We start from the raw sequence: 23,876 nt of genomic DNA, 5'->3' as shown, positions 1-23,876 counted from the left end.
GCCTCACCCGGAGACATGGTGTAGGGTGTGGGGTGTGGGGCGGGCTCGGGCTGAGGGGACAGAGTGGGCTGGACAAGACGTGGAGGATGGTGGGTGGCCGGGGTGGCGGTCAAGGGGAACAAGGCAGGTCAGCACCTCACCGGGCCTCCTGATGGGGCTCTGAACTTCTAGGGGAACATGAGGTCCACTCTCCCAGTGCCTCCAGGGCCAAGCAGACATTAGGGGAACTGTAAGCTGAAGAGGATGGGGTGTCTGAGTGGCCCTGGAATGGTGGGTCATAGGAGTGACCTTCTGTCTTTCAGCACTGCTTCAAAGGACACTGCATCTGGCTGACGCCTGACATCCTCAAACGGGATGGCAACTGGGGTGCCTGGAGTCCGTTCGGCTCCTGCTCGCGCACCTGCGGCACAGGCGTGAAGTTCAGGACCCGCCAGTGTGACAACCCACAGTGAGTTGGCCCCACTGTTTCTCACCCTCCTGTGTGATAGCTGAGGTCCCCAAGGCCCCTCACAGGTCCCTCGCTGGCCGGCCTTATCCTGCAGGGCCCCCGTGGCTGTCCATCACTTCTGGAGAGGGTGTAGGGCAGGCAGCCCGGGTGCCTCGTCACCATCCCTGGGAGGAAGCAGAGACTCAGAGAGGGAAGGGTCTTGACTCAGGTCACACAGCCTACTGGGGCAGAGCCAGCCCTGGAGTGTTAGAAACCTCGTCCCCTGGGCCGCTGGCCTGGGGCCATTCCCCCAACCTGGCCTGCACCCTGCTCTAGACACCAACTTACTCTGCGCTTCTTGGTCAAGGGCATGGAAGACAGAAGGTGTAGCAGAGACAGGGAAATGGGGATAAGGAGGAGGGCCCTCTTGGGCTCCCGGATGCTGGAGGCTGAGCAGGAGAGCAGCTGTGTACAGTCAGGCGAGAGCCAGGGGCAGCGACATGCCATCCTGGGCGTGTATGGTTGAGGTCGCCCAGGGAGGGTGTCCCCGTGCTTGCCAGGCTCCCACTCCCAGCTGTGCTCCCCCTCCTGCCTCCCATGCAGGCCCCAAGCCCTGTGCTCTGCTGTCCTCCCCCAGGTTCCTTTTATGCCCCCCATTTCACCCCATCCTGTGACTATCTCTCAGGTCTGGCCCCCGCCAGTCCTGCACCTTGCCTCATGCAGTGCGCTGCCCATGGAAAGGGGGCCGTGCAGCCTGGGCCCCTGCAGCTCTGTGTGACTCAGGGCACATCAGTGAGCCCCCCAGGCCTCAGGTAGCCTACCTCATGGATTGATTGTGGGTGCAGGTACAGTCATGTGAGCGGGACCCCCCACAGATGACCTCTTACTCTGGTCTTCCACCTTCCCGGGGATGCCCCATGGCTGCAGGAAGACGTGTGGCTTTTGTCATTCTTTCTTTGGCCTGTTTGATGTTTTAAAGATCTTGGTTCACAGGAAAATACAAAAATATCTGGACTTTCACATAAAAAAAAAGAGAATCCTATTTCCAGCTTCCAGATTGGGCATCCCTGCAACACCAGGCCCAAATACAGGCTGGTGGATGATGAACAACTCAGGCCACCCCCTTCATGGGGCAGCCCAACCCAGCTGTCTTCACTCACCACCTCCATCCACCTGGACCCCCTCGATATTTGGGTTGGGGCCCTAAGCCCTAAGCCTGAGTCCTAAGCTCATCACCCTGCCTTGGGTCCCACCACAGCCTCAGGAGTATTGGGTATGACTTTATGTGCATGTGTGTTTTTCTGGAGGAGCAGGTTTCCAGTTTCATATCAACTTCTCAAAGGAGCTTGTGACCCCAAAACTTAAGCCTTGCAGGTCTCTGAGGCCCTTCCAGACGGGCTGGGCTCTGACCTCTGCAGCAGTTCCCATGCCCCACTTGGCTAGGCCCTGAACCGGCCCCCAGGGAGCCAGAGGGGGTCAGAAGTCTCAGCTCTGGGGAGAGAGGTCGAGTCCACATCAGTCGGGAAGGGACCCATGCCCCGGGGTCCAGCAGTGGGAAAGCCCAAACCTCAGGGGGCACCTGTGCTTGGGGCCAGTTGCCCCAGATAATGCCTGGAGAATTCTCCCCCTGCTTCTGACCAGTTCCTACCCGAGGGCTCCAGGCCCCATCCTGGTCAGGTGCAGAGTACCCCGTCCCGGCTCCTTTCAAGCAGCCCTGGGGCTATTATACCTGCCTCAGGATGAGATACGAGATTGACAAGATAGGACGTTAGAACTACAGAGGCTCTGGGGTGCTGGGTGAGGACCGCCAGGGCTCCCATCCCACAGCACGGCACCTGGCCTGCAGCAAGCCTCAGGACCTGTACTTAATCTCTGCTGCCCCTTCATGTGCCGATAGAGTGACTTGGTCCAGGCTTCACAGTCAAGAGAGCAGATCTGGCCCGGCCCCCCTGGCGTCCAAACCCTGAAGCCTGGTGCCTGACTCTGGGTGCTTCAGGTCTGGAGCACTCATCTCCAGGCCAGGCTTGAGGTTGGGGAGACGGGCCCCGTGTTCTTCTGTCCTTCTTCACCTGTGTGCTCCACGGAGTTTTTACTCCTCCGGCTGCCCCAGCCTCCTTGGTGGCAGCAAGAGACCAGCGCAACCGAGACAAGAGCTGTCTGTTCACACGAGCCATCAGGCCCAGGATCGGCGCTCCCTCTACATCAGTGCTGGTCAGACAGCGCTGTCAGGGAGCCATGACAACTGTTTCCACCAGCATCAGTGGGCGACCTGGGCAGCTGCGAGGCCCAGAGCATTTCAGAGCTCCTGGGCTCCATGCAGCCTCTGTGTCAGCAACCTAGGCAGGCCCCACGCACCTGCCCTTCCGTGCATCCTCCCCGGGGGTGACCACCGTATCGCACGCTGTCCCGCAAGCTGTGGCTCCCTGCGCTCGTCTGTCTGCGGCCTTTCCCGCAGCATGGGGGCCAGCATGGAGATGCTGTGCAGTTCCCAGCTGCCCCTGCTCACTAGCCCGGGCTCCCCCTGTGTCCTTCGCTCTCCCCACTCTGTGACAGCAAAACCACAGGCGGTCTCGTCTCCGGCTCTGCACTTGGTCTTCCTTGCCCACCTCCCCTGAATTCTCCAGCTCACTTTCTATTTTGGAGTTTGTGTGGCTCTCCGTTGGAACCAGTGCGCCTCCTTCCTGCTGCTTCCCACACCTGCATACTGTCCTGGGGACGCCCTGGTCAGGTTGTCATCCCCGTGACCCCATGGGTGGTAGCCCTGGTGTAAATCTCAGAGCTGCTCCTTCTTTTCATCCACCCCATCCAACACGGAGGCCTCCTGCTGCTTTCTCCGCAGATTTCTTGTATCACTTTTTCCCACCGCCTTCCCTCAAGAACACGGCCCTGGGGGAGGGGCCTCGTGGAAACCAGCCCTGTTGCTTGTCCGCTCTGCTGTGCCACATGCAGTCGCACTGACCACCCCTGTCACGTGGGCACAGCGTGACCCTTGCCCAAGTCTCCGGTGGGGCCCCAGGCTCTGCTTGGCGCTGCCATGCTGGGCAAATGGCGACACTGAGGCCCCAGCTCCTCCCGGGGTGCAGTCCTGCTGTGCCCACCGCCCCGCCTGCCAGAGGGACTTGCCGACCCACCACTGGCGCCTTTTCTGGCCTTTGCTGCGGGGCTAGTGCTTTGTGGATGAGAGCTGTTCTCAGCGAAGTGAGGAAATTAGGGAAACTCAGCCCAGGTCCCTGAGGTGGGGGGAAGCCAGGAAACAGAGTGTCTGCTGCGTTCCTGACCCTTGCTGGGAACTTGTGCGGCGGGATTCTGCTGGTTTGGAATTGTTGAGTCCCCACCATGGGTCAGGCACGGGACCAGGCCCGGATGTAGAGGAGACTCCCCCACCTCCTCCATCTTGGGATTTATGTCCCAGGAAAGGCAGAGTCTTAACAGCCAGGCACAGCCCACTGTTGGTTCAGTCACAGCGACAGGAGCTGGGGGCGGGGTGCATGGGGGCCCAGCTGATGCTGCCGTCCCACAGGGGTCCCAGAGGGAGGGATTACCAGCCCCTCTATACTTAATGGGTGGTGGGGGATTGCCCGGGGCCTGCAGCTAAGACAGGACAGGTCAGGGCTGGGTCCCTTCATTCTGCACAGCTGCATCCCCATGCCTGAGATGCAGGAATCCCCACAATCCCACAAGTGGCACCCCACATGCTGGCCTCTTCCTGGCGGCACCAAGCCGCAAGGCCTTCCCCTTTCTCCTGCAGCCCGGCCAATGGGGGCCGCACCTGCTCAGGCCTTGGCTACGATTTCCAGCTCTGCAACTCCCAGGACTGTCCTGACTCCCTGGCTGACTTCCGCGAGGAGCAATGCCGGCAGTGGGACCTGTACTTTGAGCACGGTGACGCCCAGCACCACTGGCTGCCCCACGAGCACCGGGACGGTGAGCCCCCCGGGATGGAGTGGGGCGGGTGCTCAGCAGCCGTGCCCAGGCTGTGGGCAGGCTGGGGCTGTCAGCAGGGCCCACCCGGGCTGGTGTTGCTATAGGGCCCAGTCCCAGAACTTTAAACATACCGTTCCTGCCCCTTCCAGCACTGGGCAGGGGCGGGCCACCAGACACAGGCCTGCTGTGCTGTCTCCATCACCCATGTGCGTTACAGCAGCCAAGCACCTGCCACACACCCAGCCTGTGCGGTTCTGGGAGTGGGTGGCAGAGCAGACAGGGTCTCCATCTCAGAGGGGGGCTGCAGTCTGCAGGGAAAGGCTGTCAGAGCCTCTGGGATCTGTGCCAACATCAGCCTGGCTCTGTTGGGAAAAGCTCTTTCTAAATCCAATAGCCTAGGGTCAAAGTCCCCAAGGGGGTTGTAGTCACCTGCCCCCTTTTGCTTTCTGTCCCAGGCCCAGGGCAGGCATGTGGCAGGGCAAGGGGGCGAGTGTATCCCATGAAGAGTCTGGCGAGAACTTTTCTCTTGCATGGTGCTTCTCTTGAGCAAGCTTGGGGAGAAAGCCAGCCGTGCAGCTGGCCCTCCTTGCCGACACCCTGCCGCTTCCCTTCCAGCCAAGGAGAGGTGCCACCTCTACTGCGAGTCCAAGGAGACCGGCGAGGTGGTGTCCATGAAGCGAATGGTGCACGATGGGACGCGCTGCTCTTATAAGGACGCCTTCAGCCTCTGTGTGCGCGGGGAGTGCAGGGTGAGTGCTCGGGCGGGGGGGGGGGGGCTCAGGGGCGTGCCCCCCCCCCAGGGTGTCGGCTTCCTGGGGTTGCTGGGCGGCCTCATGGCCTCACAGAAGCTGAGCATGCAAAGTGTCGGAATCAGTGCCTGGAGCAGGGCAGGCATGATCACTTCCCTGTGCCAAGGGTTCTCGGACTGGAGTGCGTTTAGGGCCCCCGGGGAGCTTGAGGGCCCCACCTCAGAGGTTCTGATTCTGTAGCTCCAGGCTGGGCCTGGGAGCGTGAATTTTACATGCTTCCCGGGTGATTCTGTCGCACGTGGTTCACAGGCGACCCGCAGCAAAGTGCTGCCACGTCCTTGCACTCCGCTGGGCCCCGGACAGCTCGTTCTCGATCAGGGGGGCCCACCATGGGTCTCGTTGGTTCGGCTGTTTGTAGAAATGCCCTGCTGTGTTTTCCATCACTATTGCGTCTTCGGCTTCAATCTCAGGCTGTCGCAAGAAACAAGGGTGGGATAAGCTTGGCATACAATCATGGCGTGTGCACAGGCCTGCCCTCTGTCAGGCTCCCTAGAAACAGCTGGAGGGGCCCCTAGAGTCTGAGGAGGCAGGACTGATTGTAGGACCATAGAGGCTGACTTACGTCTTGTTTTCCTGAGAGACGGCATCTTCGGGAGGTCTCGGGCAGAAAACCTGGCAGATTGCTGCAGGCGCCCCCGAGAAAGAGGGTGAGGCCAGGAGAGTGAGGAGGTGGGGTGCGGGGCTGCCAGACTTGTGCTCAGGGCTTCTGTCCGCTCACAGAAGAGGGTGGCCCACAGCCCACAGCAAAGGAGCTCCTCCAGACGCAGCGGCAGAGGCCGGGGGGGCGCTGAGTCTAGCAGGGAGGCCAGGCTGCACAGTCTGCTCAGGGGTTGAAACCACATACTGAGGACAAAGATAGCACCGTTGCCTTTGTTCCTGTGGTATTTTAATTTATGAAGGTGACTGAGTGATGACCCAGAGAGGTCAATGCCATTGAAGGAAGAGTGGGTTACTTAGGTTTCCCAAGGGAAGGGCTCACCTCGCTATGCAGGGCCCCGTGGGGAAAAACCAGGTTTGGATGGGGGGAGAAAAGGAGTGGGGGGCAGAGCTTTTATGGGGGTTCCCTCGGGAAAGGCAGGCCAGGCACAGGAAACAGCTGAGGACAGGCGAGTATGAACAATGCAGGCGGGCTCCTGGCTGGAGGGGAGGCCCTGGCTTCCTGGTATCTGGTCTGGGGATGATTCCGAGCAGGGGAAGGATCAGCTCATGCATGAGACGCAAAAAAGGGGGTGATGGGGGAATGTTGGTTTACATATGAAACGTGCTCCCAGACCGGCCCTTTGCTGCCCCCAAGAGCAGGCATGAGGGAGGGGCAGCCTGTCCCTGGCCAGCAAGTTCTTTAAGATGTCAAAACATCATAAGACACAGGGTGGCCCAGTCGGTTGAGCATCTGATTCGATTTCAGCTCGGGTCACGGTCTCGGGGTTGTGGGATTGAGCTCCACGTCGGGCTCTGCATTCAGCCAGGAGTCTGCTTGGGGATTCTCTCTCTCCCCTGCCCCTCCCCCTGCTCGTGCGCACACACTCTCTGTCTCTCTAAAATAAATTAAAAAAATAAAATCTTTTAAAAACAAAACAGAACATTGTAAGACACAGAAAATTTTAGAACAATGACCAGCACAAGCCGTGAGCGTGGGAAACATTTAGTAATAGAAGCTGCTTTAAACGGCAGCTCTGATGTGGTCGTGAACATAACAGAGAAGCCAGAGTACTCATTCACCGTCTCGGGGGCCAGAGCTTCGCTCCCACCATTGACAGTCGAGAAACAGATGAAGCATTTCATTAATTAATGGTGATTTTGAAGGAACAACAGCAAGATGAGAGATTTTTTGCATCATTGGAAAATAGAAATGTTTACGTTTATATGTGGTCATAATGCAGAAGTTCTAAAGCAAAGGAGACAGAAAGGTTGGGGCCGCACCGAAGATGTGAGCAGTAGTTAAGACAAGGTACCAAGTCCTCACAATGCCTGGGGATGTGCAGCCCGTCTTGTAAAAGAATCTCATGCTGGGCCAAAAATCATGTCCAAGTGGATGCTGTCAATTAGGGAATATCAAAACACAACACCTCAGGAAGGTTAAGGGTGAAATGACAGCAGAAGATGCGTCAGGAGACCAGAGATGCACGTGTGCGCACGCCCACAGAGCAGGGAATGAAAAGAACATCAAGAATTAAATGAGGCCGAGGGGATAAAGGGCACAGTCCCCTGGCCTGAGAAAGTAATAGTGTGCTGTCAATATGTCATCCGAAAATTGCAATGAGAAAGGCGGAGATTAAAAGAAGCTAGCATCTGTCCTGATCTGAGGGCTTGCCCGCAGGATTTCATAACAGATGGGAGGGAGGGAAGCAGCACCTCGTTGCCTGTGGGCCCCTCCCCAAGGGACAGGGAGCCCACCACCTCCACCAGTGTCTCCCCCCCCCGGGATTGAATCTGAGCAGAGTCCAGCTGCCAGCCCTCTCTGGCCGTGGCCTCCGCGGGCAGCAGCCACGCAGAGCCACTTGGGGACACGAGCCCTCCCCACCTGAGCTCTCAACCCCAATAGGACCGCAAGCGAGATTTGAGGCCCACGCGAGGACCCTGGTTTTCATTAACCTTTCTACTCAGTTAACGTCTGAGGAGCACGCTCCCCCTCGTTCAGACCACTGAGTGTTAAAACAGTATCTCCTGAAGGTCCGTAGACACTTGCCCGGGTTGGAGGCTCCCCGAGCCGGGGACGGTGCTTGCCTGTGCCTGGCAGTCACGCCACCCGATGAGCTGCCCAGCAGCTGCCCAGACGAAACCGCTCCTCTCCAGGGCAGGCAAGGTCCTGTCCGCCGTGGTTATTAGACATACCTTGATTTCAGAAAAAGGAAAAGGATACAAAAAATGTGTCTGAGAAGTAAGGAAAAAGGGTGACAGGCTATTTTAATATCTCTGGCGTTCTGACAGATCAGGCAGTTAATTTATTCTGTTTTCCTTTTTGCTCACCTTCTGTGACTCTCAGAACAAAGTCTCCATTGGAGCAAGTGTCTTGAAATGCAGCCTGTTGCTTCGTTTTCCCTCTGTCCAGATATCCTCCAGCTGAATTTCTAATTAGTGTTTTGGGGTGTACATGGGCTGCAAGCCTTTCTAGAAAGAGCACATGAACCAGTGAAGAGGTTCTAGATTAGAGCTGGTTCTCACTTAAGGTGCATGATCTGGCGTGGACTTCGAAGTCCGGGAGTCCGGGAGAGCGCCTTCCAGATGCTGCTTTGCTCCCTGGCACCAGCACACACCTGCCTTGGCTCCCACCTGCCTCAACGGCTCTGAGGCTTTTTGCTTCTGGTTTATTCTGTCTGGAACTGAGCATGAATCCCCCTCAGGTGAGAGGCTGGAGCAGCCCTTCTCCCCGGGAGTGTAACTGTCCTGGCCTGAAAGGGAGTCCCCCCCCCCCACCCCACATCACCTCCAGCCTTCCCGAGGAAGGGAGCCTGTGACGGCGAGCACCATCTCCTCTCGCCTGCAGCAACAGCCCCCGCACACTGGGCTGCTCTGACACCATGTCGCAAACATGGAAACAAACTCAAGAGTTTGAGCAGTGCGCCCCCTGAGACCACACACCTAGAAACAGAAGGTGTGCACATTCGGCTCAGGGTTCTGCACCTTTAAGGACTGATGTTTCGTTTGGTCTTCTTTTTTCCCTGGTAGATCACGCTGTCTTCCCTGGCTAATTTTCCCCTCGGGAATCATTAAAATAAACATCAGCATGTCCATTTCATTGATTGTGTTTCACCCTGCTCGCTTCCAAAAATGATTCAAAGAGCTTATGATTACACATAGATGGGTAAGACCAAAGATCATCAACATCTATCTATACCTTCGAACATGATTCACGAACCACTCCTCTGTAGCCCTTTCATGGTGCAGAGCCCCTGCCCTCAAAGGGCCTTGTAAGACAAATGTCAGAAGTCAAAGAGCAGAGGGAAAAGTGGGTTTCTCTAGAGGTAGGTGGTTGGGATTACCATGAAGGGGAAATTTGGCTCTGAGCTTCCTGGTAGGCTGGGCAAAAAGGGAAACCCATGACACTCTGGCGCACTTTAGGACAGGCAGAGGGAGCTGACCAGCTCAGAGGCTGGGCTGTCTTCCTTGGCGGAGCTAGGACAGAGTGGCCTCACATGACATGCTCAGGGCTGTTGTCCTGCAAGAGCTCCTTCCGTGGAGTTTCCCTGGCCCTGGGGAATGGTGTGCTTCCAGAGCTATGGAGAGGAGAGGAACCTGAACTTATTACTACCTGCACCAGGTGGCTCAGGGCAAGGGAGCATCCCCGCTCGGTGTGGAATAATTTTGACACTGGAGTGGGCGATATTGAGAGGATTTGTTGAACGAATGGAGGCCCAGTTGTTCTCACCGATTCTTGTCACCTCCTGCGCAGACACCCTGGAGACAGACTAAAGGGGGCATTGCATTCTTGGGGTGTGCGGGCCTGAGCTTTGGGCGGGAGCCCCAGATGGGCTGCACTGCGTCGCCCCCTGGGAGAAGGGGAGAGGCCAGGTCTGATTCACAGCCATGGGGACAGAGACGTCCATGCAGAGGGTAGCTCGCCAGGCCAGGACAATCTCGGCAGGTGGCCCCCGTCAGGCTGTGCAGAGCCCTGCGAGGTCACACTGTCCAGATGAGCAGAGGAGGGGCAGCAGTGGCTGGTCCATGGGTGGGCACACAGGGTTTGTCTTGCTCCAAAGCCCTGTCTCCTTCTCCTGCATCAGGAACTGCGAAGGGAGGCGTGGGCAGAGGAAACAGATGGCAGGGCCCTGAGGCATAGATCAGGCCAGGGCTCACATGGAGAGGGCTCTCCAGTACACACTGCACCCTGTCTCCCTGCAGAAGGTGGGCTGCGACGGAGTGATCGGCTCCAGCAAGCAGGAGGACAAGTGCGGCGTGTGTGGAGGGGACAACACCCACTGCAAAGTGGTCAAGGGCACATTCACACGCTCCCCCAAGAAGCTCGGTGAGTGAGCCCCTCCCTCTGGCCCCTGGTGCCTGATTGTCTGCCACCCGGCGGGATTGGGGAGGGGGTGGCCTTGATGTGGAAGAAGGATCGTAAGTCAGGTATAGCCTAAGCCAGGGTGAATGCAGAACGGGGAAGCCAGGTCTTGGGGGTCAGGGCAGAGAATGCCAACCTACAGGTGCACAAGGCAGATCTCAGTCTTTATTTGAGGCTGGGGCCTGCATAGGGCACCCCTCCCTTGCCTTCCAGAGCTGCCCAGCTGGCCTCTGGGTCCATTGCTCCCGGCTCCTGCCCCAGCTGGCTGTCAGGAGCACTGCCCTGGGCTGCTAAGCACGACTGTGGAGCCGCCGATGGGGCTGGGGAACTGGGGGTCCCCGGCCGACTTGAGCTCTGGAAAAACAGCTCTCTGGGTGAGCCTGCAGTGTCTATACCGCTGTCTGAAATGGGGAGAAGCCACTTTGGTTTGCCTCTTAGAAGAGGGCCATCACCATGTCTCAGAGCTGGCACCAGGGTGCGGGAGCCCAGGGGTCTTCAGTTTGCAGATTAAGTGGCTAAGGTCCAGGAGGTCAAGCAGTTCACTGAGGGCCTCCCTCCCAGACATGGCATCTTAGCTTCAAGCCCAGGTGTGGCCCCAGGGTCGTCCCGAGGGTTCCTGCCACATTTCCAAGGGAAAAGGCCCAGGGAGCACCTGGGATTTGAAGAGGAGCAGAAGGGCTTTGGCCTGCTGGGACACACTGCCTTTCCTGTCGGCCTTTGTTCGGGTGGGCGGTCAAAGCCCACGAAACGTGGAGCCCTCTGGAACAGCCTTCGAGGGCGAGACCCCTCCATGCATTGCCCGCATCCCAGCAGCCTCTTCTGACTCATTTGGCTTTGTTTCCCCACATCCCAACAAAGGTTACATCAAGATGTTTGAGATCCCAGCAGGAGCCAGACACCTGCTTATCCAGGAGGCAGACAGCACCAGCCACCACCTGGGTGAGTCTCTGAAGCGCAGCAGGTCTGGGGGTGGCTAGAGAGCCCAGGGGTCAGAGGTCAGGCTGGGAGGCCCAGCCGCAGCTCCATCTCCCTTGTCCCTGGCTCAGCCCACGGGGATCTTTCCTGGGGTCACCTCCTGGTGGAAAGGCTCCTCTGGCAGCAGCTGGGGAGGGACATGTGTCTAAAGCATGCCATACTCCCAGCCCACAGAATGGTGACTGCCTACCCCCTCCTCCATCTCAAGGCCAGGGGGGAAGGCCCCCCTACCCACTGGAAGGCAGGCAGAGTCCTGGGCAGCAGCCACCACACCAACGAGAAGGCGCCTGGGCTGGCCTGCGGATGGGGTCACAACCTGTATTTGCATATTTCCAATTAGTTTAATTTTAAACTCAAGAGATTCTACCTGGAAATAGGGCTTTCTGGCATCTCTTGCAAATGTGGATGTTCATAAAACTCTGAGTGACCTTGCCTGCCCGTGGGACCGTGCCCTCCGAGATTCCCATGACCCCTTGCAGCCTTCACCCATCCTCACCTCCACCCCCTGAAGGCACCTGGTCCTGCCTCCTGGGTGGTCGTGGGCTCAAGTCCAAAGTAATGCTGGGGGTCACTGGGGAGATCCTGGAAAGTCCCTTCTCCCAGTTTGGGCCCCACCCACCTTCCTCCTCATGCCCTGGAGACTGGACTGGGTCAGGGGCTCCCAAAGTGCCACTGTCGGGCACCTCCACTGACACACAGCAAACACCCCACTCTGTTTTAATGCACATTTTTCTTTCTTCCCTATTTTAAGAGAAAACTTTATATTGCTACCCAAAATGCAAAACCAGTACCACTTGCCTTAAGTGGAAAGTAAATCTAAAGTTGATTCCTGGAGGGAAAGACACTTCTATCTACACAGTTTCCTGCTACAGGCTCCAGGTCTGGGGCCTGATCTCTCTGCTTAAGAGGAGCCAAGGTGGGTGGCCAGTTGAGGGCCTGCAGGCCCCTGCTGAGGCTTCCTTTGTGGCATGGACCAAGCACTACCGGAGACCTGTGCAGGGACCAACTTCCTCCTTCTGTGATCCCTGTCTGGGGCCCTCCTAAAATCTTCCAGCAGGCCCCCAGTAGCTGCCATCCACACTGTGGGAAGCTTGGGGCTTCCTGACCACCTGGTTCTTGGCTCAGACACCTGCATATCCTGGGGTATTCCCTGTGGCCCATGCTACCCCCTGGTCAAGCCAGGCCTCTGACCATGTGTGGGGACCTCACAGGGCACCAGGTTGGGGTGAAGAGACTCTGCTTTTCAGCTGGACGTATACCCACCCGATGGCAGGAAGCCTCACCCCAGCAGTGTGCCCAGGGGGCGGGGGGGGGTGCAGGAGAGAGTGGCTCTGATTAGATTGCAGGGAGGTGGCCCCGACAGCGGCTGCGTGAAGCCCTTGCACCCCCAACGCCTGTGGGGGCAGATCCAGGAAAAGGTCCTGGGAAGTGTAGCTCCGCCGAGCAGCAGAGGGCCAGGCTGGTTCCCACGCGATCTGGGCCGTCCCTGGCACAGACGGGTCCCTGGCAGAGGGTGGCTGGGACAGACAGGAGGATCTGCTCCCTACCTCTCCCCTCACCAGTCCTGTGGACCCTGCCAGCCTCTTTCCCAACGTGCCCGGCTCCTGCCCCTGAGTGATCATGGCGGGGGGGCTGTCTTCTGCCGTTCTCAGCCGTCAAGAACCTGGAGACAGGCAAGTTCATTTTAAATGAAGAGAATGACGTGGATCCCAATTCCAAAACCTTCATTGCTATGGGTGTGGAGTGGGAGTACCGGGATGAGGACGGCCGGGAGACACTGCAGACCATGGGCCCACTTCACGGAACCATCACCGTGCTGGTAAGTGTTGGCAGGGGCCAGGCCTGCCTGGGATGGAGATGGAGGAGGTGCCTGGGGACGCTGGGGACGCTGGGTCCTTCGGGCCCCTCTTGGAACAGCTCCCCTGGCCTGCCCTTTGGACCAAGGTCTCCATCTATGTCAGACATGGAGCCTTGAGACATGAGAATCTGGGCTCTGCCTTGGGCCCCGGGAGACCGCAGTCAAACTCTCCCCTCTAAGGGTTTCAGTTTCCCCTTCCAAATGGCATTCACGGCCACCTTTCATCATGTCTGCTCACGTCTGCCATCCCATCCAAATCTTGCAGTGCCCCAGGAGTGATTGGTGGGGTTCAGGAGGTTAGACTCCCAGACCCAGGTCACATGGGACTTTGTCCCTAAGCGGGGCTAGACCCCAACTCTCCTGCATCCAAGACCCGCTCCTGGTGATGAGAATCCAGAGGGGGTTTGATTTTCTTTTCCTTTCTTTTTTTTTTTTTTTTCAAGATTTTATTTTTAAGTAATCTCTACACCCAACGTGGGGCTCGAACTCACAGCCCCAAGATCAAGAATCACCCGCTCCACTAACAGAGCCAGCCACGTGCCCTGGGGTCTTGATTTTCTAATCGTTTTTTGAAAGTTAATTTCAGTTGCATAAGTAAAATGTTTTATTTGGGAAAAATTTAAAACACTCCAGATAAGGCTCAGGGGCCTTTAACTCCTCCTCGAAGGCGAGTGCCCGTGGCTGGGTTTGGGCACCTGAGCCCGGGGATACCAGGGCGGGCCGCTGTGGCATGGGTGTGTGTCATGCACGTGCGCCCCTCTGCTCAGTTCACCTGCAGGGACCTCACCCCCGGAAGTGCCCTCGGTGACCTGGCTGTGGCAGCGCAGACGCAGCCGGGCCTCGGCGGCTGCTGTCTCCATACTGGCAAATTCACCTGCTTGCCGAAGCGAGTTAGTAATCCCTGTGTCTCTGCTGGTGGTGATTCCACAGCCATTCCCAGACCGCGGGCAGAGCAACAAGAGATCTGAGTCGTCCCCGCGGAGGCGGAACGGGGGGCCGCTCTGCTCCTCATTCAGTCCTGTGCTGAAAACCAGGGTCCTTTTCCCCGTGCGTGTGGGGCTGCACTTTCCACAGTTTTGTGCCACCTGGGGGGATGGTTTCGCCGTTTGGAGTGGCCCCAGGCGTAGCGTCGAGTGCTGTCGGGTGTTCCGAGCACAAGCGTGGGTGGTGTGCCCATCAGTGTGCTGGCCCATTCATTTGGGCCGGAGTTTCAGTGCAGCGGCCGTGAGGTCAGCGTGAACGAGTCAGCCGCATAAACCAAGGTGGCCTCGAGCAGAAACACACATAAAATAAGTCTATGTATTGACAGTGGATGAAAGTATCCTGACCAGAGGCTGGCAGGACCCTCGCCCCATGCTCCCCCACCAGCCGTGGTGCAGGATCAGCGAATTCAGAGCTTTCGGGCACTTTCTAGAACATAACGACGGCACAGAAAGAGAACCGTCTGCACGTGGGCTGGGGCATGTGTTTCTAAACTGGCCGCCGAGGGCGGGTGGACAGTGGGGCAGACGCGTTCACAACCATCCCCGGGCGCAGGTCATCCCACAGGGAGACGCCCGGATCTCGCTGACTTACAAGTACATGATCCACGAGGACTCACTCAACGTGGACGGCAACAACGTCCTGGAGGACGACTCTGTGAGCTACGAGTGGGCCCTCAAGAAGTGGACTCCGTGCTCCAAGCCCTGCGGTGGAGGTGAGGGGCCTTCTCAGAGCTGGAGGGGACTTCTGGGCAAAGGGCTTCCTGAGCCCACAGTGCCCTGCTGACTGCCTGGCCTGCGGGATGCGCCTAGTACGAGAAGACTGGCCCCAGAGGCAGGAGGCCAAGACAGTGACCCACCTGGTAGGGGGCAGAGGGCGGGAAGGAAGGGGGTGCTCGGGTCAGCGGGCCAAAGGCAGCCAGAAGGGCACGTGGGGCATAGGTGTCACCAGCATGCAGCTGCATCGGTGTGGGAGGGAGGGGCTGGCCTGGCGGGAGGTTGGTGTGAGGACGGCTTGGGTGGATTGTGCCTCACGAGGCAGGTACAGGAGGGACTCAGGCCGTGCTGGAGACCCGGAGAGGGGCTCCCTCTGTGGGGGTCCTTCCCCGCGTTCATTCAGAAGGGCCTCCTGACCCTCCTGGGGCAGGGCTTCCTGCAGAGGTGTCCCACCTGCCCTGGACCTCAAAGAGGCCACAGTTGGGTGGGACATACAGGTGGACAGGAAGATGCTGGTCCGCCACATGTGGTCACTGCTTCTGGGGGGCAGGACAAGCCAAGAGGCAGGAGCAGGTAGCCAGGACAGGCTCCCTCAGAGGTCCCACACCTAGAGGACAGAGAGGATTTTGCCAAAGTGGAGGAGACCCATCCTGTGGCCCAGGCGGGTAGACAGCTCCTTCTGCGGGGCTCCCACCGGGGTGGATGGCTCCCAACCCTCCCTTGAGCCGTCCTGCCCCCCTGGATTTCAGCAGCACGTGCTGCTGACTCTCCCTCCTCTGTATCTCTTGGACCTATCTGCTGTTCCGTCTTCCCCGTCCTGACACCATCCTTGCTCCCCAGCTGGCCCTTGTGTGTCTGCTCTCACCCCCAGAGTGCCTTCTTAAAGGTCCCTTTCTGGCACTGGTGGCATGGTTTTAGCAGCTCCCTCTACTCCTGCGATAAAAACGAAATTCTCTTCATGGTCTCTGTGGTCTGGGAAGCTTGCTGACCTCTCCCACTGCATCAGTGCCCCCACCCCTTGCCCACCAGGCCCTGGCCACACTGGCCTTAGCTGCTTTTCCTGGACATGCCGTGCTCCCGCCTCAGGGCCTTTGCACAGGCTGTCTCCTCCCTGGGAGCCACGATACTGCCTTCCCACTAAACCAGAGTCCCTCTGTTCTCTGCTTTCTGGGACATCTCCAGACACCCAGGTTAGATCAGGCTGTCCGGCCACATTGTCTCCCGTCTCACCCACTAGCCTGGGGTTTAGAGACCTTGGAGTTGTTGACACACTGGGCTCTAGGATTCTCTCTGTAATTCTCGTGGGGGCTGTCTTGTGGATTATAGGATGCTGAGCAGCATCCCCGGCTTCTACCTGCTAGATGCAGGCACCCCCCAACCCTGAGTTGTGACAACTAAGTGTCCCAGATATTGCCCGATGTCAGAATTGCCCCCAGTTGAGAACAGCTGCCTGAGACTGTGGTGGGAGGAGCCTTGCAGGCCACGTTTCTGTGTTAAGCCACCTCCTGGCTCATCGCAGGGCCTCAGTGCAGGTTAATTCAAGGTGGAGTACGTGGCTGAGCGATGGAGAGGAAATAGAGCCCTCCCTCCTGCCCCAGGAAGCCAGCTGAGGGCCCAGGGAACAAGGTGGCCACTCTTCCCAGCCTCCCACCTCACTGGGCCTGGGGTGCTGGGTGGACACGAGGCTGGTCATCTCTAAGGCCCGGCCCTGGCACACTGCCCCCCCTCCCATCAGAAGGCTGGGGAGAAAAGGGCTGAAGCTGCCCATGGAGCTGCTTCTCCATGCCCCCTGGAGGGGCCACACTGCCCCATGAGCCCCCTCAAGCTCTCGTCTTTAGGCTCCCAGTTCACCAAGTATGGCTGCCGCCGGAGGCTGGACCACAAGATGGTACACCGAGGCTTCTGCGACGCCCTCACAAAGCCCAAAGCCATCCGCCGAGCTTGCAACACACAGGAGTGCTCCCAGCCAGTGTGAGTGCCCGGGGCTGCCCGGCTCCTCCACCCCTAGCCCGGGGTCCCGAAAGACAGGAGAAGGCAGACCCCCAGGGCTCGTGGAGAGGCAGGTGTGGGGTGTAGGCTCTGAGCAGCTCTGGGCCTTACATCCCCTGCCACGTTTGGTGGGTTCTTTCTCCCTCAGCACGTGTCATGGAGTCTAAGACCCCGCAGGCTTTGTGGTGCAGCCCTGCTTCGCACCTGCTGCACTGAGACAGTCATGTGCATCTTAGAGATGATGACATGTGCTAATGCCCAGATGGGGAAACTGAGGCTCAGAGGGGCCCGGCCTGCTTCAGGTTCTGTAGTAAATGTTCCCCAGGCCGCTCACTGTGGCAGCTGCAGCCTTGACCCTCTGGCACAGGGCTGTGGCAGGGCTGTGTTTTGGGGCCCAGATTCCTTTTGCAGGGCCCTGAGGGGAGAGGGTGGTTGGTACATAGACCTGTGGGGGCTGAGTGGGGATGGGTGCTGAGGGAGTCCACCCTGCTGCCCTGAAGGGTCTGTGACGTCAGCAGCCACTGAGGGCAGAAGGCAGAGCCAGGAGCCTGAGAAGGGACATACCCAGGGCTTTCCATGCCCCCCACCCCGCCCAAGGCCCCCCCAGCGGTGGAACTGTCACCTGCAGGACCTTGGACAGAGCCCCCTCCAGGCTCTATGCCATCTTCTTGAGAATAGGGGAAGAGGCCCCCGGGGAAGCAGGCTGCCTTCTCTCTGCACCCCTGGGCCACAGCCAGGACGGCTCTCCAGGGGGCTGACCTGTTGCTTCTGCCCCCACAGGTGGGTCACAGGTGAATGGGAGCCTTGCAGTCAGAGCTGCGGGCGGACAGGCACACAGGCTCGCTCTGTGCGCTGCGTACAGCCCCTGCACAACAACACCACCCGCTCCGTGCACACCAAGCATTGCAACGACGCCCGGCCCGAGGGCCGCCGCGCCTGCAACCGTGAGCTCTGCCCCGGGCGGTGGCGGGCTGGACCCTGGTCCCAGGTGAGTGGTCCTGTTGGCTCCCGGCCTTGTATCCTCAGCCCCCAAATCCAGCTTGGGCAGGACCAAGGTGGTCAGAGCATTTCACCTGGGTCTGGATGCAGTTCCTGGCCCCAGGCCATATCCTGTGGGTCTCAGGGCACCAGGGGGTGCCACATGGTCAGTGGTCCGCTGAGAAACTGACTGGAATGGGTCTTCACTCTGCAGGGCAGAGGCTGCCATGTGCTACAGGAGCCTGGAGTCCTGGGAGACCGAGGGCAGAGGGGTGGTCTGGAAGGCCGGCCATGCTGGCAGGAGGGAACATGGGCCAGGGAGGGCTTGGACTGCAGCTGGGAAGAATAGTGAGGATGGTCTCAGGGGCTGGAGCAGCAGTCCAGAGGCCAGGGCTGAGCTGACGTGAGCACTGACATCCAGCTCACAGGCCTGGTGGTTTGGGGTCCCCAAGACCAGCCTCGGGCTCAGTGATTCACCGGAAGGACTCACAGCACTCATACGTCATCACACTCACAGTGTATTTCAGTGAAAGCACAGAGTGGAATCAGCAAAGGGGGAATGTGCGTGGCCAAGCCCAGGGGAAGCCAGGCACGAGCTTCTAGGTGTCCCCTCCCAGTGAGGTCCCAGGGGCGCACTTTGTTCTCTCAGCGCAGCATGGGACGACACACAGGAAATGCTGCCAACTAGGGGAGCCCCCGAGAGCCTGGGTGTCCAGGGGCTTCCGTGTGTGCCCGACTCTAGTTACTGAAGCTTCAGACCCCCCAGGGGGAGGCAGGTGCTCACCGTCAAGCACAATGTTGGTATAAACTAACTGGACAGACTGGTGCAGTGTGACTCAGGGCCTCAGGCGTGCAGCAACACTCCCCCCAGACAGAACATTCCATGAGCTTGGTCCCCAGGAGCTTCCCAAATCCCGGTCCTGAAAGCAGGCCTTCCTTGGGGCTCTGTAGGGTTTGAGCAGCCCAGGACTGCCGAGGCCACCCTTTCCTGTACTATATAATGTGAGGACTTGGGAATTCTCCCTGCGGGGCTGGGCCAAGTGTGGGTGTGACTGCTTTGGGCCCCATGCGGTAAGGCAGAGGGGGCGCCGGGCTGGAGGGGCCAGTGACGGTGCTGGTGGCATAGGGCCTTGTGTCCAGGGGTCCTCTGCCAAAACCTCCCAGACGAGGTCAGAGCTCTCCCAGCAGCCCCCAGCACACAGGAGTTTTTCCTGGGCCCAAAGGGAGATGCCCGTTGAGAACCTGAAGTGTCAGGCTCTGTATGTTTGCTCTAACTCGTAGTAACTCAGAGAGATAGGCCCATGCATCCTCTCTTCAGAGCCTCGGGAGATAGAGGCGGCCACCCGACGCTGGGCAAGGCAGCACCGGCCCGTAGCACGTACTCTATCCTCTGCCCCTCACCACCTTCCGTATGTTCTCGGGTCACGTGCATGGGAGCTCTTTCAGACCCGGCTGACCATGGGAGGCGGGCTCTGACGGGCGATTCTCCACCTGCAGTGCTCGGTGACCTGTGGCAATGGCACCCAGGAGCGGCCCGTGCTCTGCCGAACCGCGGATGACAACTTCGGGATCTGCCGTGAGGAGCGGCCTGAGACAGCCAGGATCTGCAGGCTGGGCTCCTGTCCCCGTAAGCCTTCTGCTGCCCCCGGTCCCCAGCCCCCAGTGTACAGCAGGCCCAGGGTGAGGGGGGCTGGGCCAGACTCAGCATCTGTGACCTAGACGGAAGGGCTAAGGGCTGAGACCTTTCCCTAGTTGGAAATGGAAGGAACTCAGCCCTGACTGCCTTCCTAGCAGCTCCCCGGTGGTCTGGGAGACAGAAGCAGATTCACGGTGACCATGAACAGCACACTGGGGAGTCAGGGCCCTCCTGCTGCCCCCGAATGCCTGGGGCGGTGGGTGCGTGAGGGCCCAGTGTGGGGCCTTAGCCGCCACAGCCCTTCCTCTCCTCTCTAGGAAACATCTCCGATCCTTCCAAGAAGAGCTACGTGGTTCAGTGGCTGTCCCGACCGGACCCCGACTCTCCTGTCCAGAAGACCTCGTCAAGTAACCGGCCCGTTTATAACTCTGCCTCTGCCCTCCAGTGCATGCCCTGCGCCCTGTGGAGCTTGCCGTGGGCTCCCCTCCTCTCTTTCTATGGAAAACTTCCCTGACTCTTCCTGAGCGCTCTCTCGGTTGAATCTGATTTCTCCCGGGCCTCTGTGCTCGGCCGTCTCCTTTGGAGCTGCCCCGGCTGTGTGGCCGGGAGGCCCGCCTTGCAGAGGCATGGCCCCGGGGCACTGGCCTCTTGTGGGGGGCCGGGACCTGGTTGGTGATGGCGTGTAAAGGGGCAAAGATCTGTCTTGGTGCTGGAGGGGCCAGAGGCCAGAGTGCACATGTGACCACTTGGTGACCACCTCTCGGGGCCACATCCCTCCAAGCTGGAGCTGCCGGTCGGAAGTCAAGGGGGAAACCCGCTGGTCCCCTTTCAGACGCCGCCCACCAGCAAGGCGAGGCCAGAGGGGTTCTGGGGCGCGCCATGTTGTGTTGCCGCGCCGGGTGGCCCAGCCCCGAGATTCCAGGGGTGCGTTGGGGGCTCCCCAGCCGCCCCTGCTGTTGCTGCTGCTGCTGACCCTGTGCTCAGTGTGTCCTCCTGACTCGTGCGACTGTGGCCTGCTTCCTGTGGCCTTTGCGTCCAACTTCCACAGCCCTTGGCCCCCGTGCCCCATCCCCTCGGGGGGTTTGGGTCACACGGAGGTGGCAGGGGACGTGTCCCTCCAGTGGGACATGGGGACACACCGCCACTTCACTCTCTGTCCATTAGCTCCAATGGCCTTTTCTCATCGTGCGCACATGACCCCATCCATAGAGGTGAGAGAGTGAGAGAGAGAGATTGAGAGAGAGAGAGAGACTGTCTGATGTGGATGCGGCCACCTACCAGTGTGAACAACTACAGAATTACCTCAATTTTTATTGCTTTTTTTGCTTAGATAAAACTATGTAGAAAATGCCTTAAAGTTGAAAGGTAACAGAATTGGCTGCTGACTCCAGCTTCAGAGCGGGTCGTGATCCAGGTAGGAGGCAGGCAGCGCCGGCCCAGGGGGAGGCCCTCTGGCTCATCCAAGGTTTCCTGCAGCCCTCGGCCTGTGCGGGGTGGGGGGGAGCCCCGGGCGTGCTGGCTCCAGCCCGCTCTGCTCTGCGGAGAGGAGACCCCCTCTGAGGCCGCGCAGCCAGTCGGCACTGACTGTTTGCTGAGCCTCGTCCCGGGCGCTGCCTTACACAGAGGGCAGCGCGCCAGCCCCTGACATGCCCCAGGCCCCGTGTCGCACCCCCACCCCCCCTGCCACCTGCTAACAGCATCCCGCTGCCTCCTCCCCGGCTCTGACTACTGTTATGTAAATACTCGGTGTGTAATGCATACTAATTCTCACGACTGTTAACTTCCAACTTTGACTAGGCCACGTGAGTGACTCTGCCTCTGGGAAGGTGCGGTACGGTCCTGGGCATCGTGCTCTCTGTCTATATGCACTTTGGTTTATCAGGGATATTTTATTAGTGTTTTGTATGTATCCAATGACGTAATACCTAGGTTCCATTGTCGTCGCTTTTCTGGTTTTTTTATGAGACAACGTTAGTGTGTGCCAAAGTGACTGTGGAAATGACCTTTTCTCCTCACTAACGATGGAAAGACTTCCTGTCATGCATCCCACAAATAAAGTCAATAAAAGTTCCGTGAAACTGGGTGCGTGGGTTTGGCCCGCGGCTGGCTCCTTCTCTTCACCTCCGCGGCTGCCCTTCTGCCGCATTAGTGGCTGGGTTTCTGCTTCAAATGACTACCATCCCCCGCCTGCCCCCCTGCCCAAGGTGGCTGTGTAGGCCCCTCCCCCACGGCAGGATGTAACCCCCCCATCCCAGGCATTTTTCAAACCATGACAGCAGCCCGTGGAGATACTCCACTGTGACTTTGACTTTTGAAGGTTCCTGCTAAACGAGAGCCCCTCGTGGGACCATCTGGGTTCTCTCCTCACAGATGGAGGTTTCACCGTCAGGGAAAGGGCCCAGGGGTGGGTTTCTCCCCCTCTCTGGGATCAGTGGAGTGAGAATGTGGGGTCAGGAGCCCAGGCAGTGCTGGTCCAGGCCACAGTGCCCTGAGCCACTTTCAAGCCATTGCCCTGGCTGCTGGCACAGCTCTCAGCCTTAGGCGACCTGTTCGGGGAGGGAGAGGCGCCCACTTCTCAGGTTGGGGGTCTGGGTCAGGAGAAGGGCACGGCAGCAGTGGCTCTGGGCACCTGGCCTGTGCATTCATGTGAGCGTGTGCTCAGGGGTGCCTGCCCGTGTCTCCCGAGGCCTCACCTCAGAAGCCACGGGGCCTGGAGTGTTTGCTCACCTCGCTGACCAGGACCAGACAGTGGGTCAGGATCCAACAGGGGCCTCCCGCCAGTGGGCTTCTCTCTCCTGCCTTTCCTATGAAGGGGATCCCGTGCCAGGGAGGAGGAGATTGTGAGAAAGGACGACATGGGGCCACGCAGCGTCATGGAGACAGGCTTCAGGGCACAGGGCTAGGCCCCAGGTGCCAGCATGCAAGTGTGGGGTCACAGTAGCATGGCTAGGTTCACCCTGCCCAGAGCTCTGGTCATTGAAAGGAGTCCTGGCTCCAGAGACACAGGAGACCCGGACAACTTGCACCCAAGTTGTCCCTGCCCAACCGGACCAGAAGGAACCCTCGCTGAAGGGGCTCCCGACACCCGGAGACAGCTGGGGTGCACCAGGACGCGGGCCAACGGGGGTCCCACGCTTCCTTACCCTGAGGCCCAAACTTTGCATAGTGAAATGCTGTGTGAGGCTCGACTGAGGAAAAAGAGAACCAGGTTTTCCCCATCCCAGCCTTTCCTGAAGCGTGGGAGACAGGCAGGTTTGAGGTGGTGCGTGAATATGGCCTGAGCTCCCCCAAGCAGCCCCTCCCTAGCTCCCTGTCCCCTTCGTGGCTCCTGGAGGGGAAGCCCCACTGAGCAGGGGTGCCAACATCTCCCTCACGCTTGCTGGCTTCTCTGCGGCTTGGAGCCGCACAGGCAGGGCTGTCTTCCTGGAGTTTGAGGGATTAAACACCCACTTAAAATTTCTCTTTGCATTCCCGGTTAGGGTCCCCTTTATTGACCGCTGCTCCTTTCCCGTTAACGGTGATAGTGTAAAGTTTTCCTCTAAAATAAATTTTAAGTTTTTTTAAAAAGGGAGTTCATTTAAAGGAGGAAACTAGTGGGCAAAATAGAACACAGGTGGTATTTGGCTGGAGCCAAGATTGTGGGAAGGGCTCACCAATGGCTTCAATTTATGAGAATGGGTTTGCTCTCAGTGGTTTGTTGTTCGCTGGAAGGGAGTGGGTCTTGCTAGGTCATTGCTACTGGGAACTATTGAAGAGCAAGTATTAGGAAAGTGGAATTTTTCTCTGGGTGTAGGGACCCTCCGCCAGCCGTTGCCTCTGGACACGTCATGGGTCCCTTGGTGGTGGAATCCCCTTCCCCTTGGAGGGCTCTCTGCTCAGTGATAAAACTTAAAAATACCCAACCATTGGTGTCCTTAAGAGTGGTTGGGAATGATGGTTTTGAAATTTGTCTAGGCTGATAATAGCGTAGCCAAGCTCTTGGCCTGTGGCTTTCTTAATTATTTATTCATTCATTCATTCTCACTTTTAAAAACATAAAGCAATGTAGCCACTGATCAAAGGAACCTGGGCCCGGCCCCCCAGCCATCGCCTGCCTGTGGCAGGGAGATGGACCCTTAGCCCCGATTCGCCCATGTATTCAAGGACATTTGTCGAGTGCTTCTCTGCATCAGGCTCTGACCTGGGCACTGGGACACTGCCGGGCACCTGACCACAGGTCCGCAAGCTTTCTCTAAACGGCCAGATGGTAACAGTTAAACCTTCTTCACAAAACCAGGTGGAGGCACAGACTTGGCCCACGGGTGCCGTCAGCTGACCCCTGCCCTCTACCTATGGGACGTCTGGTTCCCAGGGTCCCAGCCTGCGGGAGAGAAGTGAGGGAGAGGTTTACCAGCAGTCTTGTTATTTGTGTGAAGGAGAAGGCACAGGGGATGGGAGGTCGCTGCTCTGTAGCAGGGATGGCCCCACTCCCAGCAGCACCTCCAGCCATGCTCTGTCCTTGTCTTGTCGAGGCCTGGGCCTCAGTGGTTTTCACTCGGCTCACCTGGAGGTTGCCAGAAAGGGGAGAAGGGCCAGGGAGTGGGG

General features: G+C 58.7%; 1 protein-coding gene across 1 annotated transcript in view; it reads left to right on the top strand.

Moving 5' to 3' along the window:
• Positions 1-23,876, top strand: part of ADAMTS2 (ADAM metallopeptidase with thrombospondin type 1 motif 2) — a 223,772-nt gene that overhangs the window by 194,024 nt on the left and 5,872 nt on the right. The window contains exons 11-21 of the mRNA XM_040622615.1: positions 303-448; positions 4,176-4,351; positions 4,967-5,100; positions 10,000-10,123; positions 11,018-11,098; positions 12,787-12,953; positions 14,529-14,688; positions 16,528-16,660; positions 17,459-17,666; positions 19,154-19,283; positions 19,610-19,699. Of these exons, the coding sequence (XP_040478549.1) occupies positions 303-448; positions 4,176-4,351; positions 4,967-5,100; positions 10,000-10,123; positions 11,018-11,098; positions 12,787-12,953; positions 14,529-14,688; positions 16,528-16,660; positions 17,459-17,666; positions 19,154-19,283; positions 19,610-19,699 (1,549 nt within the window). The remainder of the gene's footprint in view (positions 1-302; positions 449-4,175; positions 4,352-4,966; positions 5,101-9,999; positions 10,124-11,017; positions 11,099-12,786; positions 12,954-14,528; positions 14,689-16,527; positions 16,661-17,458; positions 17,667-19,153; positions 19,284-19,609; positions 19,700-23,876) is intronic.

Source organism: Ursus maritimus, unplaced genomic scaffold, assembly GCF_017311325.1.
Source record: "Ursus maritimus isolate PB19 unplaced genomic scaffold, ASM1731132v1 scaffold_5, whole genome shotgun sequence".
Classification (NCBI taxonomy): Eukaryota; Metazoa; Chordata; class Mammalia; order Carnivora; family Ursidae; genus Ursus; species Ursus maritimus.
Note: the sequence above shows the minus strand (reverse complement) of the source record. Positions and strands in the feature narration are given on the sequence as shown.